The sequence below is a fragment of the Chelonoidis abingdonii genome, chromosome 4 (assembly GCF_003597395.2).
Source record: "Chelonoidis abingdonii isolate Lonesome George chromosome 4, CheloAbing_2.0, whole genome shotgun sequence".
NCBI lineage: Eukaryota > Metazoa > Chordata > Testudines > Testudinidae > Chelonoidis > Chelonoidis abingdonii.
Window position 1 is genome coordinate 839710 of NC_133772.1, and position 18609 is coordinate 858318.

The following is an 18609-nucleotide window of genomic DNA, read 5'->3' on the forward strand; positions in this document are numbered from 1 at the left end:
AAGAAGAAAGCAAGAGTTACTCAGCTTTGTAACTGTTGTTCTTCTCGAATGGTGTGCTCATATCCATTCCAGTTAGGTGTGTGCGCGGCTGCGGGCACGTTCGTCACCCCTCCCCCCCCCCCCTCTCTATCCCACCCCACCCCGCCACCCCCCCCCCCCCCGGAGAACTTTACCCTAGCAACACTCGGCGGGTCGCTGGGGCGCCCTGGAGTGGCACCATTATGGCACCAATATATAGCCCAGCCGACTCGGCATCCTCCAGTTCCTTCTTGCCGGCTACTCGACAGGGGGAAGGAGGGTGGGTTGGAATGGATACGAGAACACATCTCGAAGAACAACAGTTATGAATGAGTAACCGTGTTTTCTCCTGGCCCGGGGAGGCGGTCGGGGCTGGAGACCAGACTCCGGTCTCTCCTGGCCGGGAGGGGTCGGGGCTGGGAGCCAAGACTCCTGGTTCTCCTGGCCCGGGGAGGGGCGTGGGCTGGGTGCCAGGACTCCTGAGTTTCCTGGCTCTGGGAGGGAAGGTGAGAGGAAAGAATCATGGGAATCTTAACAGCACCCTTCCCCCTCTGCATCATTGGGCCGGGGACTAGATGGTCCTGCTAGTAGCACTGCCCCCGCCAGCTCTGCCGTGCCCCTCGCTCCCGACTCGCAGCCCCTACTAGCCCAGCCTGCCCCCGCCCTGCGGTGCCCGCCTCCCGACCCACAGCCCCTGCCCCGAGTCGCCCCCTCGTAGCGCGCCTCGTCCAGCTCGACCACCAGCTCACGCCTCCCCCAGCCCTGCCGGTGCCCTACTCCCGCCCGAACCCCTGCTAGCCCAGCCCTGCCCCGCCCACAGCTCTGCGGTGCCTCACTCCGCCTTGCAGCCCTTGCCAGCCCAGGCCCTGCCCCCAGCTGTGCGGTGCCCCTCACTCCGACTCGCAGCCCCTGCTAGCCCAGCCCTGCCCCCCCAGCTCTGCGGTGCCCTCACTCCTGCCCGCAGCTTCTGCTAGCCCAGCCCTGCCCCCCCCCGAGCTCTGCGGCGGTGCCCCTACTCCTGCCCGCGCCTCTGCTAGCCCAGCGTGCCCCCCCCAGCCTGCCGGTGCCCCCACTCCCGCCCGAGCCTCTGCTAGCCCAGCCCGTGCCCCGCCAGCTCTGCGGTGCCGCCCGCTCCCGACTCGCAGCCCTACTAGCCAGCCCTGCCCCCGCAGCCCTGTCGGTGCCGTCATCCCGACCACAGCCCCTGCCCCCCCAGCCCTGCCGGTTGCCCCTCACTCCCGCCCGCGCCCCTGCTAGCCCATGCCGCAGCCCCAGCACCTGAGCCCCCCAACTCTACCGGTGCCCTCACTTCCCGCCTTGCAGCCTGCTCTGCGCCAGCCCACAGCCCTGCCCCCCAGCTGTGCCGGGCCCTCACCCGACTCGCAGCCCTGCTAGCCCAGCCCTGCCCCCCCAGCTCTGCCGGTGCCCCTCACTCCGCCCGCAGCTTCTGCTAGCCCAGCCCTGCCCCCCGAGCTCTGCCGTGTGCCCTCACTCCCGCCCCGCAGCCTCTGCTAGCCCAGCCGTGCCCCCCCGAGCCCTGCGGTGCCTACACTCCCGACCCCCACCTACTAGCCCAGCCCTCCCCGCAGCCCTGTCGGTGCCCGTCACTCCCGACCGCATCAGTCCGCGCCCTTGCCGCGGAACCCCCAGCCCTGCCGGTGCCTTACTCCGCCGCAGCCCTGCTAGCCCAGCCTGCCCCCCCCCAGCTCTGCCGGTGCCCCTCACCTCCGACTCGCAGCTCCCTGGCTAGCCCGCCCTGCCCTCACCCAGCTCTGCCGGTGCCCCTCACTCCCGCCCCGCAGCCTCTGCTAGCCCAGCCCTGCCCCCCTCGAGCTCTGCCGGTGCCCCTCACTCCCGACCCGCAGCCCCTGCCCCCCCAGCCCTGCTGGTGCCCTTCACTCCCGACCCACAGCCCCTGCCTCCCCAGCCCTGCCCCCCACAGCTCTCCTGGTGCCTCTCACGCCTGACCCACAGCCCCTGCCCCCCCAGCCCTGGGCCCCCCAGCCCTGCCGGTGCCCTTCACTCTGGACATGCCCCCCCAGCCCTGGGCTCTGTCCCACCTTCCACGCCCAGCCCCTCCACCTGCCCCCCCCCGCAGTCCTGCTGCCAAATTGTGCTGACAGAGGAGAGGCCTCTGCCCAGTGGGAGCCGATTAGGTCCCGTGCCCAGAGCTGCAGCCCAGGATGCGGCAGTGGGAGAAAGGGTTCAGGGGCTGCGGGTCGGGACTGAGGAGCACCAGCAGAGCTGGGGGGTGTCCTCACTGTGGGTCATGGTTGCAGGGGGAGGCGCCAGGCTCATGTTCCAGGGGGAGAGGCACCGGGCTCGGGGTCCGGGGGGGGTGGAACCGGGTTCCGGTGGGGGAGGCACCATGCTCGGGGTCCGGGGGGGAGGCGCCAGAGGGGCAGGCTGCGTCCCCTCTGACCTTGCAGCAGCTGTTGTCCATCAATACTCCATCGATCCTCCCAGTCTCCCCCCACTAGGCCACGCTGCCACCACACACCCCTCCCCCACTGCCCCACGCTCGCCAGCCTGAGCCCCCCAGCCCAGCCCCCCCACAGCTTCTTCCCTGGCACTGCATGCAGGGCCCCATATCCCCCCCTGCCCTGCGTGCCACCCCTCTGCCCTGGCGGCCCCAGCAGCCCCCCATATCTCCCCCTGCCCTGTGCGCCACCCCTCTCCTCTGGCGCCCCCAGCAGCCCCCCATATCTCCCTCTGCCCTGTGTGCCACCCTTCTCCCCTGGTGCCCCCATCAGCCCCCCATATCTCCCTCTGCCCTGTGTGCCAACCCTCTCCCCTGGCGCTTCAGCAGCATCCCCTGCCCTGGGTGGCAGCTCTAACCCCCTGTCTGCTCCCAGGCATTGGCTGACGAGCGCCTACACGCAGTTCGCGGTGCCCTACTTCATCTACGACATCTACGCCATGTTCCTGTGCCACTGGCACAAGTACCGGGTGAAGGGGCACGAGGGCGCAGGGCCCCGCTCGCTGCGCACCGTCACCTGCGCCTTCCTGCACAAGGAGTTCCTCATGGTGCTGCACCACCTCTGCATGGTGCTGGTGTGCTTCCCCGTCTCCGTGGTGAGTGGGGCCCCCCGATCCCCGCAGGGCCCCTCGATCCCCGCAGGGGGCTGCACCACCTCTGCATGGTGCTGGTGTGCTTCCCCGTCTCCGTGGTGAGAGGGGCCCCCCGATTCCCGCAGGGCCCCTCGATCCCCGCAGGGGGCTGCACCACCTCTGCATGGTGCTGGTGTGCTTCCCGCTCCCGTGGTGAGAGGGGCCCCCGATTCCCGCAGGGCCCTCGATCCCCGCAGGGGTGCACCACCTCTGCATGGTGCTGGGTGCTTCCCGTCTCCAATGGTGAGTGGGGACCCCCGAGATCCCCATGGGGGGCTGTGTGGAGGGAAGGGGTGGACCGAGCCGCAGATGGAAGTGGGGGTGGGGGCGGCTAGTGCACCAGGCTGCCCTCACCCCCCCTTTCTCCCAGCTGTGGCGCCAGGGGAAGGGCGATTTCTTCCTGGGCTGCATGCTGAGGCCGAGCTGGACACCCCCTTCGTCTGCCCTGGGCAAGGTGCTCATCTGGTGAGTACCCGCGGGGCGCGGGAGGCTGGACGCCTGGCTTCTGTTTCCCGGCCGGGGCGGAGGTGCCCGGACGCCTGGGTTCCATTCCTGGCCAGGGGGACGAGGTGCCCGGACGCCTGGTTCCGTTCCGCCGGGGCCGGGGGTGCTTGACGGCCTGCGTTCCGTTCCCTGCTAGGGTCAGGGGAGCCCGGACGCCTGGGTTCTGTTCCTGAGCGGGGGTGGGGATGCCCGGACGCCTGGGTCTATTTGAGTGGGAAGGGGGTGGGTAGTGCCCGAGCCTGGGTTCTGTTCCTGGCTGGGAGGGGCGGGGGTGCCCGGAGGCCTGGGTCCTGTTCCGGAGCGGGCGTGGGGGGGTGCCCAGATCCTGGGTTCACATTCCCAGCCAGGGAGGGGGGGGCATGGTGCCCGGACGCCTGGGTCCCTCACCGCTCTGTCTCCCGCAGTACAAGCGGCAGCACACCTGCTGCACAAGGTGAACGGGCTCCTCATGCTGGTGACCTCTTTTGCTGCCGCATCCTGCTCTTCCTACATGTACTGGGCCTACGGGCGCCACGCCGGGCTGCCCTGCACCGCGTGCCCTCGCCCTGCGCCCGCTGCAACCTGGGCGCTGCCTGCTCCTGGCGCCCAGCTCTACGGTTCGGCCTCATCTGCCGCGGGCCGCCCGCCTCTCCGCCGGAGCCCGGCCCAAGGACGCCGCATCCGCCGCGGCCCTGCGCAACGGGCACGGCCCGGGGGCGGCGCTGGAACTGAGCCCTGCCCTGCGCAGCGGCACTGGACTAGACCCCCCATGCAATGGCACTGCCTGGAGCAGGCACTGGATGACTGAGACCCCCCCCCATGCATGGGCACTGCCTGGAGCAGGCACTGGACTGAGACCCCATGCCATGGGCACTGCCCTGGAGCAGGCACTGGACTGAGACCCGCCCATGTGTCATGGGCACTGCCCTGGACAAAGGACTGGATTGAAGCCCCCCATGCCATGGGCACTGCCCCTGGAGCAGGCACTGGATTGAGACCCCCCCATGCCATGAGCACTGCCTGGGGGCAGGCACAGGAACTGGCCTCCCCGTGCCATGGTCACTACGCCCCGGGACAAGACCTTGGACTGAGACCGCCCCCAATGCCATGGCCACTGCCCTGGAGCAGGCACTGACTGGAGACCCCCCCATGGACCATGGGGCACTGCCCCGGAGCAGGACTGGTACTGAGACCCGCACCCCGTGTTCCAATGGGCACTGCCCCGGGGCAGCACTGGTACTGAGACCCCCCTTGCCATGGACACTGTCCCGGGACAGGCACTGGACTGAGACCCTCCTATGCCAATGAGTACTGCCGCGGGGCAGGCATGGACCTGAGCCTCCCAATGTGCTCCCGGGGTCACTGGACCCCGCATGGCACAGCAATGACTGAGCCCCTCCATGCCAGGAACGGCCCCGGAGGCAGCACTGTGACTGAGACCCCTCCCATGCCATGGGCACGCCCCTGGAGCAGGCACTGACTGAAGACCCCCCATGCCATGGGCACCTGCCACTGGAGAGCACTGGGACTGGACCGCCCTGCCATGGACCCGAGCCCCTAGCGCCCATATGGGCACTGCCCGCCGGAGAAGGACCTGGATTGAGAACCCCCATCATGAACACTGCCCTGGAGCAAGCACAGGAACTGAGACCCCCTCCGTGCCATGGGCACTGCCCCTGGGGGCAGGCAACTGAGATTGAGACCCCCATGCCATGGGCACTGCCCGTGGAGCGACTGACTGAGAACCCCCACCATGCCAGGGCATACTGCCCCCGAGCTAGGCACTGGACTGAACGCCCCCCATGCCATGGGCACTCCCCTGGACGAGGCCACTTGACTGAGACCCGCCCCGTGTCATGGCACTGCCGCTGGGACAAGGACTGATGAGAACCCCCCCATGCATGGGCACTGCCCCTGGAGCAGGCACTGGATTGAGACCCCATGCCATGAGCACATGCCTGGGCGGCACTAGACTGAGACCCCCGCGGCCAATGGTCACGGCCCGGACAAAGGACTGGACTGAGACGCCCCATGCCAATGGCACTGCCCCTGGAGCAGGCACGGACTGAGACCCACCATGCCATGGCCGCCCCTGGAGCAGGCACTGGACTGAGACCCGCCCCCGTGTCATGGGCACTGCCCCGGGGGCAGGCACTGACTGAGACCCCCCTTGCCATGGACACTGTCCCGGGACAGCGCACTGGACTGAGACCCCCCCATGCCATGGGCACTGCCCTGAGCAGGCACTGGCTGAGACCCCCCCATGCCATGGGCACTGCTCCTGGAGCAGGCACTGGACTGAGACCCACCCCTGTGTCATGGGCACTGCCCGGGGCAGCACTGGACTGAGACCCCCCCCTTGCCATGGACACTGTCCTGGGACAGGCACTGGACTGAGACCCTCCAATGCCATGAGTACTGCCCGGGGGCAGGCACTGGACTGAGACCTCCCATGGCTCCCAGGGGCGGGTGCTGGACTGAGACCCCCCCATGCCTGGGCACTGCCCAGGGCAGGCACTGGACTGAGACGCCCCATGCCATGGGCACTGCCCCGGGGCAGGCACTGGACTGAGACCCCCCCATGCCATGGGCACTGCCCCTGGAGCAGGCACTGGACTGAGACCCGCCCCCGTGTCATGGGCACTGCCCTGGGACAAGGACTGGATTGAGACCCCCCCATGCCATGAGCACTGCCCTGGGGGCAGGCACTGGACTGAGACCCCCCCATGCCATGGGCACTTCCCCGGGGGCAGGCATTGGACTGAGACCCCCCTCCGTGCCATGGGCACTGCCCCGGGGGCAGGCACAGGACTGAGACCCCCCTCTGTGCCATCGGCACTGTGCCGGGGGCAGGCCCTGGATTGAGACTCCCCCCCCCCATGCCATGGACACTCCGCCGGGGCAGGCACTGGACTGAGACCCCCCCCATGCCATGGGCACTGCCCTGGGGCAGGCACTGGACTGAGACCCCCCCCCATGCCATGGGCACTGCCCTGGGGCAGGCACTGGACTGAGACCCCCCTCCATGCCATGGGCACTGTCCCGGAGCAGGCACTGGACTGAGACTGCCCCCCATGCCATGGACACTGTCCCAGGGCAGGCACTGGATTGAGACCTCCCATGGCTCCCAGGGGGCGGTTGCTGGACTGAGACCCCCCCGTGCCATGGGCACTGCCCTGGGGCAGGCACCGGACTGAGCCCCCGCCCTGCCAACAGGCATGGCCCTGGGAGGGCGGAATCTGGACTGAGCCCCCACCCTGTGCAACAGGCATAGCACTTGGGGCAGGCACTGGATTGAGACACCCCCCCCCGTGCCATGGGCATTGCCCTGGGGGCAGGCACTGGACTGCGACACACCCCCCCCCGGTGGCATGGGCACTGCCCCGGGGGCAGGCACTGGACTGAGACACCCCCCCCCCGGTAGCATGGGCACTGCCCCGGGGGCAGGCACTGAACTGAGACACCCCCCCCAGTGGCATGGGCACTGCCCCGGGGGCAGGCACTGGACTGAGACACCCCCCCGCCCGGTGCCATGGGCACTGCCCCGGGGGCAGGCACTGGACTGAGACACTCCCCCGCCCGGTGCCATGGGCACTGCCCCAGGGGCAGGCAATGGACGGAAACCTCCCAGCCTCCCTGCTCTCCATCAAGGGTGGCTGGGGGGGGGCGCTCACTGGCCTGAGACCCCCCCCCGCCTGCCTGGTGCAACAGGCACAGCTGGGAGAGGTGGGCACTGCATGAGGGGCAGAGTGCCAGAGCACTGGCCTGAGCCCATCCCCCATGGTGGGCACAGGGGTGACCTGACACCACTGTCAGCGCCCACAGCCACAGCTTCAACCTTTTTATTTATTTATTTATTGGGGGCCCCCCAGGAGGGAGTGGGGCCCCCAGTACCACACAGGGTGATCCCTCTGGGCAGTGCTTGGCTCAGACACCCCCCAGTCACGGAGGATGAGGTGCAACTTGGGGGGCTGGCTGTGCTGCGAGGTGGGGGCTTGGCCTGGAGAATGGGGGACCCCTGGAAATCTCAGGGGCCGCCCAGGGGCTGCGGGGGCAGCCAGACTCCACCAGCAGACAGGGTTTGGGTGGACTTGGGGACCCCCCCCCACTGCCCCTCACTGTAGCAATAACCAGGCAGCGGGTGGAGAACTGACACCCCCCCCCAAGCTCTCACTGGGGCAGGATGTAAATGGGGGGGTTATAACCTGGGGGCTGCAAAGGATTAAAGGAGACTTCATCTAATGCCAGCGTGGCCACCTCTGGGTGATTATTGCCCCCAAACCGCCCCCCAGCCAGCGCCTCTGGGCGATTATTGCCCCCAAACCACCCCCCAGCCAGCGCCTCTGGGCGATTATTGCCCCCAAACCACCCCCCAGCCAGCGCCTCTGGGCGATTATTGCCCCCAAACCACCCCCCAGCCAGCGCCTCTGGGCGATTATTGCCCCCAAACCACCCCCCAGCCAGCGCCTCTGGGCGATTATTGCCCCCAAACCACCCCCCAGCCAGCGCCTCTGGGCGATTATTGCCCCCAAACCACCCCCCAGCCAGCGCCTCTGGGCAGCCTCTGGAGCATATTTGCCTCCCCAAACCACCACCCCCTAGACCACTCACCCAAGCCAGTGTCTGTGGGTGATTATGCCTCGCAAGCCACCCACCCCATCTCAGCGCTCTGGGTGATATTCCCCCAAACGCGCCCCGCAGCCAGCGCCTCTGGGTGATTATTGCCCCCAAAACCGCCCCCTCCCAGCCAGTGTCTTGTGGGTGTTATTGCCTTCAAACCGCCCAACAGGCCAGTGCCTCTGGGTGATTATGCTTCCCACAACTGCCCCACCAGCGCCTCATGGGCGAATTATTGCCCCCAAAACCACTCCTCACCGCCAGCGCCTCTGGGTGATTATTTGCTCCAAACTACCCCTCAGCCACGTTCCTCTGGATGATATTTCACCAGTCCAAACAGCCCCCCCCAGCCAGCGCCTTCTGCGTGATTAAATTGCCACCCAAACCAACCCCCCAGCCATCACCTCTGGGCGATTATGCTGCCCAAGACCACCCCCAGCACAGCGCCTCGTGGTGATTATTGCCCCCCAAACCACCCCCTGCCATCCAGCACCGTCTGGGTGATTATTTGCCCAAACCCACCCCCAGCAGTATTCTGTGGGTGATCTATTGCCCCAAAGCCACCCCCCATCCAGCGCCTCTGGGTGATATATTGCCCCCAAACCGCCCCCCGCCAGCCACTCTGAGTGATTATTTGCGTCCAAACTGACCCCCAACCAGCGCCTCTGGGTGATTATTGCCCCAACCCACCCCCATACTCACCCCATCCGCGCCATCTGGGTGATTCTATGCCCCCAAACTCACTCCACACCCAGCCAGTGTCCTGTGTGTATAAATTGCCCCGAAACCGCCCCCAAGTCCAGTGCCTCTGGGTGATTAGTGCTCTCTAAACCACCGCCCCAGCCAGCGACTCTGTGGCAAATTATTCGCCCCCAATACCACCCCCCAAGCCACGCCTCTGGGCCAATTATTGCCCCCAACAACACCCCCTAGCCAGTGTCTGTGGTTTGATTATTGCCCCCAAGGCACCCCCCATCAGCCCTTCCCTTTTCTCTTCGGTGGTTTTGCCCCCAACGCCCCCCAGGCCAGTGCTCTGCGGCGGCTTATTATGCTCCCAAACGCCCCCCAAGCCAGCGCCTCTGATGATTTTGCTCCAAACTGACCCCCAACAGCCCCAGCCCGCACCTCTGGTGATTATTGCCCCCCAACCCTCCCCCAGCCGCCGCCTCCAGGTGATTATTGCCCCCCCAGCCAGCACCCGCAGGTGACTGTTAACTGCCCCCTCCCGTGGTGCCAGGCATTGGGATGCTAGGACAATGCAGCTTATTGGGGGGCACAGCTGAACCGTGATGTCCTGCAGCTCTGTGTCCTGCAGCCCCTAAGAGAGAACAAGGGGGGGGGTCGCTGCAATGCTCTGTGGGAGTGGGGGGGAGGCCCAGGAAGGGGACCCAGGTGTCCGGGGGGAGCCCCCTACATGGTGCTGAAGATCTGGTAGAGGAAGAAGAGCAGAGGCAGCAGGATGGATCGAAGCAGGGTGTGGTGCAGGAGTCGGGGGAGAGGACCTGGCGGGGAGCAAAAAGGCCAATGTGGGGGATAGAGAGGGAGCAAACCCTCCCCCCAAGCCTCTGCCATGGGGCCGAATGTGACCCCCATGGCCCCTCCCGAACCACTGCTGGGGCAGAGCTGGGGGGCGCAGGGGATGTGAGTCGGGAGCAAGTGGCACCAGCAGGGCTGAGGGGGAGGGGTAGGACGGTGCAGGTTGGGAGTCGGGGTCACCGGCAGAGCGGGGGTCACCGGCAGAGCTGGGGGGGCAGGGGCTGTGGGTCGGGAGCGGGGGTCACCAGCGGAGCTGGGAGGGGAGGGGCTGTGAGTCAGGAGCAGGGGTCACCAGCAGAGCCGGGGGGGCAGGGGCTGTGGGTCGGGAGCGGGGGTCACCGGCGGAGCTGGGAGGGGAGGGGCTGTGGGTCGGGAGCAGGGGTCACCGGCAGAGCTGGGGGGGGCAGGGGCTGTGGGTCGGGAGCGGGGGGCAGGGGCAGGACTGGGGGGTGCTATGTCTGGCTGGGCTCCCTGCCCCCCATCCCCTCACTGGCGGCGAAGAACACGGGCTGCCCGAGCGGGAGGTCGCCAGGATCTTGGCTCTGTCGTTGTCGGATAATTGAACCAGGGCGGCCGTACGCCTGCCCTCCCTCCCTTGTGCGGCGCTGCGGAGCGGGGAGACACTCTGGTACATCAAGGCCAGGACTCTACTGCTCCCCTGCAGGACGGATTAACTTCCAGCTTCGTTGATGCTCACTAAGGGGGCTGTGCCACAGGATGATGGGGGCTGGTGCAGGGGGGCTGGTCCAGGGAGCCGTTCTGGGGGGCCCAGCAGGAGGGGCTGCTGCCAGGGGGCTAGCCCCGGGAGCCGTTCGGGGGGAATATGACATCACAGTGCCCACGAAGGTCCGAGCCCGCCCCATGAGCCACACCGCACCATGTCGGCTGCCATCTTTATTGCAGAGTGTAAGGCCCAATGGGGGGCAGGGCCCTCAGGCATGGGGCCCCGCGGGGGGCCTGGGCAGGATGCCCAGCAGCCCCCCCGCCGTGGAGAAGAGGTTGATGGGGGAGGAGCCGTCGGTGATGAGGGCCGACTGGAGGCCCAGGCCCTTCAGGAGCTTCACCTGGGGGGAGCAGGAGGGTGGTGAGTGAGTGACTAAGTGGGATCCACCCCAGCCCCACCCCCATCCATGTAAGCTCCACCCCTCCTTGGCCCCACCCCCAGACCTCTCCAGCCCCACGCACTCCTCCCTCCAGCAGCCGCGCCTCGCCTGCCCCCCACATGCGTCTACCCGCCCTGCCCACTGACTCCGGCCGGCGCAGCCGATGTCCCGCAGCGGTTCGGCCCGATGGTCTTCCAGTCACCCGCTGGAACTTCATGCACCTCGCCTCGGCCAACAGCTGGGCAGCGCCGCTCCTGCTCGCCCTCGCCCGGGGCGGAAGCGCGCTCCTGCTCCCGGTGCCTGGCCCACGCGCGCCAGCTCCGACTCCTGGCCGCGGGCGCTTCAGCTCAGAGACTTGGCCTAGGTGCGGGTATGCGCGCGTCTGATCGTTGTTGGCTGTCGTGACTCGATCTTGATGGACAAGATGGACTGCTCACAGCTGAGTTACGCTCCTCTGGTCCAGGGCGCACTCTGTTTCCTAGATTAGGGCGCTGTTTTGAGCTGAGACCTGCTGTTATTTTCCTCGACGTGAGGTTAGGGGGGGCAGCTCCCACTGCTCCCGTTCCCAGGGGCCTCTTTTCCTCCGGGCCATGCGCCCCGACTCTTTCCACCCACCCTGGGCCCTGCCCCTCCCCAGATCGCCCCCCACCTCCTGCCGGCCATGCCCCCATGACTCCTTCTGCTCCACCTCTGTGGGTCTCTGCCCTCACCCGCCCCGCATCGCCCTGGACTCATCTGCCCTCCTCAGAGACCCCACCCACCCCCTGTAGGGCCATGCCCTACCTTCCCCAGAGCCCCCCCACTCCCTGGCCACGACATCCCCTGAACTCTCCCTGCCACCGCTGTGGGCTCACGCCCCCTGCCCACCCGATCCTCCCCATCCCCTTGGGCCCCCCCCCACCCCCGTCTACTCACCCGTTTCTCTAATGCGGTGGTGCCTCCCTTCGAGCTTTGCCTGTTTCACGCGCCGCCTCGCCGCGATCCGGCCGCTCCGCCTTGGACCTGCCTCGGCCCGCGCCGCGCCAGCGCTCTCCACTGCGCGCTGGGGTTGGGGCCAAACTCGGGTCACAGACCCTGGAGCGCCAGCCACTGATCCCCATCCACCCCTTTATGCCCCGATTCCCGCCTCTCACTGTCCCAATCCCGCCCCCCTGATGCCCAATTTTTTTTCCCCACGTCCCCGCTTACCGCTCCTCCGCCCCCATGGCATCCCGACCCCCACTCCACCCCCGGCATTCCCGATGCCCCACTCTCCCTGGACTCACCCCATCCTTCCCTCTGTCCCACAGACTTCCCCCCTGATCCTGCCCCGGCCCGCCCTGGGCCACCGAAGTCTCCCGTGCACTTCTCCACCGATTCTGGCCCCTGACCCTCCCAATCCCTAATCCTGTCTCCGGACTCCCTGATCCACCCCAGGCCACCACCTCCCCATCCCCAGCCACTGACCTCCCTCAACACCCTGCCCTAGCCCTAGCCATGGACCCCCCATCCTTCCTGCACTACCCCCGCGACAGCCATCCTGCCCCCGGTCTTCCCCTGCCACCCCATCCACAGCTCCTCCTGACTTCCTCCCCCCGACCCCCACATCCCCTCCCCCGGTTCCCCCAACCTCAGTGCCTCCAGCTCCAGCAGCTCCTTCCGGGCCCGCTCGGCCTCCGCCTGGTCCAGGATTTTCTGCCGCTCCAGCCGCCCCCGGGCCTCCTGTTCCAGCCGCTCAGCCTCGTGCCTGGGGGAGACGGGCTGGGGTGAGGGGGGCTGGGGGGCAGGTCTGGGGGAGGAGCCAGCCCCTGGGGAGCCCGTACCTGGCAGCTGCCTCCTGGGAGTTGGTGGTGATCTCGATGGCCAGCTGGACACTCCTCTGCAGCGCGTCCCGCGTGCGCTGGTCCACCGGCTCCACACTCTGGATGTCCACACTGCTCACCACCAGCCCGTTCTGGGGGAAGCGCAGGCAGCTGCGCACCTGCAGCTCCGCGTCGAAGCCGAACACGGCTGAGCAGATGATTCGATTCGAGTTCTGGGGACGGGGCGGATCGTGGGGCGCTGGGCAAAGCACCCCAGAACCCCCACATTCACCCACAGCCAGCCTGGCAGGGACCATCCCGGGAACCGCAGACCCATGGGGAAGTGGCGGATGGGGGCCCAGTTCCAGGTTGCAGGTTGCATCCCAGGAAGTTTGGGGCACAGGCAAACAGGTCTGTGCCGGGAGGAGGCAGGCCTGAGGGCTAGGGAAGGCGTGGGGGGCACTGGGGGCATGGAGGGGGGCTGGCAGGGGGTGCATGGGGGCCCCCTATACCTTGTGGAAGTCGTCGAAGCTGACGGAGGCCACGGCCCCGCGGATGCGGGAGGCCAGCGCTTTGCAGGCATCTCCCACGAAGTCTGGGACGCTGAAGAGCCGGGAGAGCGCCGGGGGGTCGGGGGGCGATGGCACCTCAAAGTGCCTGGGGGGGGGGGAAGGGCAGTTGAGGGGTTGGGGAACAGGCCTGCCCGGTCCCCCTCCCTGCAACCCCCCATCCCGCCTGGGCAGAGGACACTGAAGGGCCAGCGCTGGGCTCAGGGCCTGTGACACCTCCCTGCTGCCCCCCAGCCCCTCACCAGTTGTAGGCCAGCTGGAGCTGCAGCCGGGCGTGGTCGGCCGTCTCGATGGTGACGATGTCAGTGCAGAAGTCGGGGCCCAGCAGCAGGCAGAGTGAGCGGCGGCTGTGGGGGGTCTTGGGCCGCCCCCCCGATAAGCTGAGCACCGTGAACTGCTCGTCCGGGCCCAGCAGAACCAGCTCCGGGCCCAGCACCACCCTGCGCGGGAGGGGAACATGAGCCCCACATGCCAGGGGAGGGAGCCCTAGGACCTCCCCGAGCCATGAGCTGCATCCAGCCCCCCCTGCCTCCCTGCTCACCTGGCCTGCCGCTCCCGATAGTCATACACCTGCACAGCCGCGTTGTGGGGCACCCGGTAACTCACCACCCGTGTCTTGTCACGGGGGGGCCCCTCGCCTCCCCCGGGGGGGGCCCCAGAGCGGTCAGCCACAGGGTCCCAGCCCGAGGACAGCAGGGCCTCCACCTTGGGGGGCAGATCTTTCTCCCAGAGCTCCTCGTCCTCCGTCAGCATGTAGGTGTGACCGATCACCGCCCGCACCTGGGGATGGGGGGAGTCAATGTGGGGGCAGGGATATGGGGTACTGGGGGGAGTGGGGGCCAGGGATATGGGACACGGGGGCAGGCTGGGGAGCAGGGATTGGGTGTTTGAGCGTCAGTGGGGGGCAGGGATACGGGACATGGGGTCAGGCCGGGGGGCAGCGGATTTGGGTACTGGGTGCAAGTGGGGGGGCAGGGATACGGGACACAGGGAGGCCGGGGGCAGGGATCTGGGGGTACTGGGGGTCAGTGGGGGCAGGGATATGGGCCCTCACCTTTGCCTGTCTTTGAGTCCCTGCACATAGATCCCTGCTCGTTCTCGTCCAGGGGGGTGGCCCGGCGCCGCTCCACACCTCCACCTGTCTGCCGGTGGCACGTATCCAGGGGCCCCGGATGAGCAGCGATCGCCGGCTTCCGCTGCAAGCCTCTAGCCGGTCTGTTGAGTCCCAGGGATCCTCAGTTGCCCCTCACTCCCGACCAAGTCAGTCCCCTTCCCCCTCAGTCTCTGCCGGTGCCACCTCACGGCCGACACGCACCCCTGCCAGCCAGCCCTGCCCCCCGGCTCTGCGGTGCCCCTCACTCCTGAACCCGGCAGCCCCTGCCAGCCCAGCCCCGCCCCCCCCACAGCTCTGCCGGTGCCCCTCACTCCCGACCCGCAGCCCCTGCTTGCCCAGCCCTGCCCCCCCCCAGCTCTGCCAGTGCCCCTCATTCCCAACCCGCAGTTGCGTTAGCCCAGCCCTGCCATCCCCAAGTTCTGGCAGTCCCCTCACTCCTGACCCGCAGCCTCTGCTAGCCCAGTCCTGGGCTCTCCTCACCTCATTCGAGTCCTCCAGCTTGCTCAGTGCCCGCAACAGCAGCCCTTCATCCTCCGAGAGGATGTAGATGTCCTGGATCCCCTCCTTCAGAGACTCCCCTGGCTGAAGGAAGAATGACTTCTCCCCCTGGAGCAATGAATGGGGATGTGGGGGGCTCCGTGAGAATCCACAGTACCCAAGAAATATGGGGCAAGTGTTTGGGCATACAGTCTAGGTAATATGGTAATATTTACTGTGCATATAAACTAGAAAACATGGCAAGACCATGCCTCAGTGACTATTTTATTCCTTTTCCCCACTTATTGCTGAAGAAAGAAGGCAACACCTGCCCAGATAGTCTGAAAATACAGTTAGACCAACCTGACTCCAAGATGAGGAGCTTCTTTTTCTATTATTCTACATATAGCCCAGAAAATACAGTAATCCCTTGCCTATAGTCTAGGAAATACGGTAAGCCCCCTTCCACAATGGCCTTGTCAACAATCACCTTTAAAGTGGAAATACAGTAACCATCTGCTCCTATACCCTGGGTAATACGGTGCCCCCGCCTCCCAGCCCCAGCTGTAGCTGCTCCCAGGACCTGGCAACAGACATTTCCCCTCCATCTAGAACTGCAGCTATAATCTGGTATATACGGTAGCTGGTCTATCCCCAGCCCTCTCTGTATTTCTACTAAACATCCTGGCGGCACCTTAGACACTGGCAAACCGGAGAGTCTCTGCGTCCAGGAATAAACAGACACAAACCAACGGAGCCACCGCAGCCTCCCAGAGTGAAACCACAAACCTGCAGCGAGCACCTGGGGAACTGGACGCAGCCTGGGAGCAATGGGCCCTTACGCCAAGTACAACCACCTCCCCGTGCCCCCTCGCCTGCCTGATAACTTCCTGTCAACTGCTGCAGACAGGCCGTTTCCATTCTCTTCTCTGCCTGCTGATGGCCCTGACTGACCCCTTGGTCACAGTGCGTGTGGGGCAACTGCCACTGTTTCACGTTCCCCGTGTGTGTGTGTATCTTCTGGCTGCACGTGCCACTCCATGCACCCGATGCAGCGGGCCGCAGCCCATGGCCACTCGCGCCCAAATCCACGTGTGAGTCTCTCAGGTGCCACAAGGACGCCTGCTCTTTTTGCGGATACAGACTAACACAGTGGCTACTCTGAAACCTTGACACCTTTACTTCTAATAATTACGGTAGACGCAACCATTCTGGGCCCCATTCGGTTACCCTACTTACTCGGATACTGGAGGCTACAAGAAAGAGGTAATTAGTAGGGTAACTATGACATCCCATAGAGGCACATTATTACCATAATTACTAGCATAAATGTGCCCCACAGCTTTACATAGAGGTACTGTAGTTATGTCAGATAAACAACACTACCGTATATGTTAGAATAAACATGTACAAATAATATTTGTCAGGTCTCAGCGGGGCAGCTGTGTTAGTCTGGATCTGTAAAAGCGGCACAGGGTCCCGTGGCACCTTAGAGACTAACAGACGTCTTGGAGTGGGAGCTTTCGTGCCTCCGACGCGCTGGGGATTCACCCACCAAAGCTCCCGCTCCAAGACGTCTGTTAGTCTCTAAGGTGCCGCGGGACTCTGCAAAGAATATTTGGTTCTCCAGCATCAGTGGTCCCCAACCTTTTCCGCAGGGCAGGCGCTGGACGACCAGCCGACGGCCATGGCCACCAGACAAGCAGCCACTGAACTTTGGCAGGATTTCAGGGGTTGCACTTCTTGGTGTTGCCACTTCTCAGCGGCTGCTCTTCCAGTGGCCATGCGCCCGCGGGCGCCACACTGGGACCCCAGCCTTTCATACTAGCCTAAACATGCCCCTACAAGATAGAGTTACCATATATAAGGGTGTAAATGCGCCCAACAAGATACACATCATTACCGTAGTTACTGACACGAGCCCCCGCCAACATAATATACGCTAGCATAAATATTCTTCATAAGACAGTTGTACTATATTTACTAGAATATAAGTGACCCTTCAATCTAAAGTGCTGCTGTGCTGATTGGAATACACATGCCCCACAACACTACCACATTTAGTAGAATAAATGTGCCCCAAGAGCTACCAGACGCAGCACCTGCACATACACACAGTACTCCAAGTGCTACCGTATTCCCTACAGTAACCATGCCCCGAGTTTACACCAGAACCATATTCTCAGGTACACACATGGCCGCTATACCTTGATCACCTTCTCCTGGCCCAGCTGGGGCTTGCCGTCGGGCCCCACGGGGTCGCACACCACGCAGTACTGGCGGCTGCTCAGCGTGGTGATGTCCACAATGCCCACCACCTCCTCGTAGACATCGGGGATGTAGGCCTCGCTCTGTGCCAGCGTCACCAGCCACTCCTCCCCCGTCCGGCGCACCGTGTCCTGCGGGTCCCGGAAGGTCTTGGTGGCACGGAGATGCAGCGCCCTCTACAGGGGAGAGGTGAACACGGCCATCGACATGGGGGGAGCCGAGTCCTGGCTATTCCCTCCTTCTCCAAGGACCCCCGACTCCGCTTCCATGTCCACCTACTCTCCCCTGCCCCAGATCCCCCTCTTCCCCACGGTCCCTCACATCTTCCCCTTGTCCATGGGGTCGACCCCACACTACTCCTTCCCCCCAGCTCACATCCAGCTTCCCCCATTTTCCTCCTCCCAGGACCAGATCCATTTCACACCCTCCCAGTCCCTCCCAACCTCGGACTCTCCTATCCCCTCCACTCCCAGCCAGCTCCTTTCCCCTCACCACTTTTCTTAGGGGCAAGGATCCTGCCCCCTCACCTCACAGCAAGGGAGCTCCTCTCTTGCGTTGGATACTCAGCCCCACCCTGTCCTGCCCACCCCAGCACCCCCGCACCCCAGTGCAGATCATAAACACTCACCCACCCACACACACACACACCAGGTGCAGATCACACTCCCACCCCCACACGGTGCAGATCACAAACACACCCAGTGCAGATCACACCCACACGGTGCAGATCGCACACTCATCCACACCCACACCTGGTGCAGATCGCAAACACACAAATTTACCTACACACTGCAGATCACACACACCCACACCCACCCGGTGCAGATCGCACACCCACACCGACCCACACCTGGTGCAGATTGCACGCACACCCACAGCTGGTGCAGATCACAGCCCCCCAACCCCCCCACACGGTGCAGATCGCACTCACACCCACCCACCCGCATACACACACACACACACACACGGTGCAGATCGCGCGCACGCACACACACAAACACACAGGGTGCAGATCACACACACACACACAGGGTGCAAATCGCGCACACACACACACAGGGTGCAAATCACACACCCACACAAACACCCACCCACACCCAGTGCAGATCGCGCACACACACACACCCACAGGGTGCAGATCGCACACCAACTGCCACCAGCACCCCTTGCCCACCTGCCCACCCCCCCACTCACCTTCTCTGTCAGCACAAAAGCATCCACAATGTCAACCACCTCCTCAAATACACCAGGGAGATATGCCCCCACTCGCTTCACCAGCCACTCCTCACCTGGGGGAGACACATGGCTACACGTGGGGACTGAGGGGCACCAGAGAATGGCAGGGGGGGTGGGGAAGGCTGCTGGTTGGGAGTGAGGGGCACCAGCAGAGCTGGGGGGGCAGGGCTGGGCTAGCAGGGGCTGCGGGTCGGGAGTGAGGGGCACCGGTAGAGCTGGGGGCGGGGGTAAAGCGCACGGCGGGGATGTATGGGGATGTACAGATGGCGTGTGTGTGTGGCGACGCTCTCGCTCTA

General features: G+C 65.4%; 2 protein-coding genes across 3 annotated transcripts in view; one reads left to right on the forward strand and one right to left on the reverse strand.

Annotated features, from left to right (window-relative positions):
* LOC116827345 (ceramide synthase-like) overlaps positions 1-3586 on the forward strand; it is a 28271-nt gene extending 24685 nt beyond the window's left edge. For both annotated transcript variants that reach the window (XM_075064732.1, XM_075064731.1), the window contains 2 exons: positions 2874-3188; positions 3500-3586. In XM_075064732.1, the coding sequence (XP_074920833.1) occupies positions 2874-3188; positions 3500-3545 (361 nt within the window). In that variant the 3' untranslated portion in view covers positions 3546-3586. The remainder of the gene's footprint in view (positions 1-2873; positions 3189-3499) is intronic.
* A 7060-nt stretch (positions 3587-10646) lies between these two features.
* MVP (major vault protein) overlaps positions 10647-18609 on the reverse strand; it is an 11386-nt gene continuing 3423 nt past the window's right edge. Inside the window, 12 exon segments of the mRNA XM_075064679.1 lie at positions 10647-10861; positions 11784-11910; positions 12372-12594; positions 12671-12882; positions 13162-13306; positions 13461-13658; positions 13760-14000; positions 14276-14357; positions 14359-14433; positions 14813-14938; positions 17017-17253; positions 18272-18366. Of these exon segments, the coding sequence (XP_074920780.1) occupies positions 10698-10861; positions 11784-11910; positions 12372-12594; positions 12671-12882; positions 13162-13306; positions 13461-13658; positions 13760-14000; positions 14276-14357; positions 14359-14433; positions 14813-14938; positions 17017-17253; positions 18272-18366 (1925 nt within the window). The 3' untranslated portion in view covers positions 10647-10697.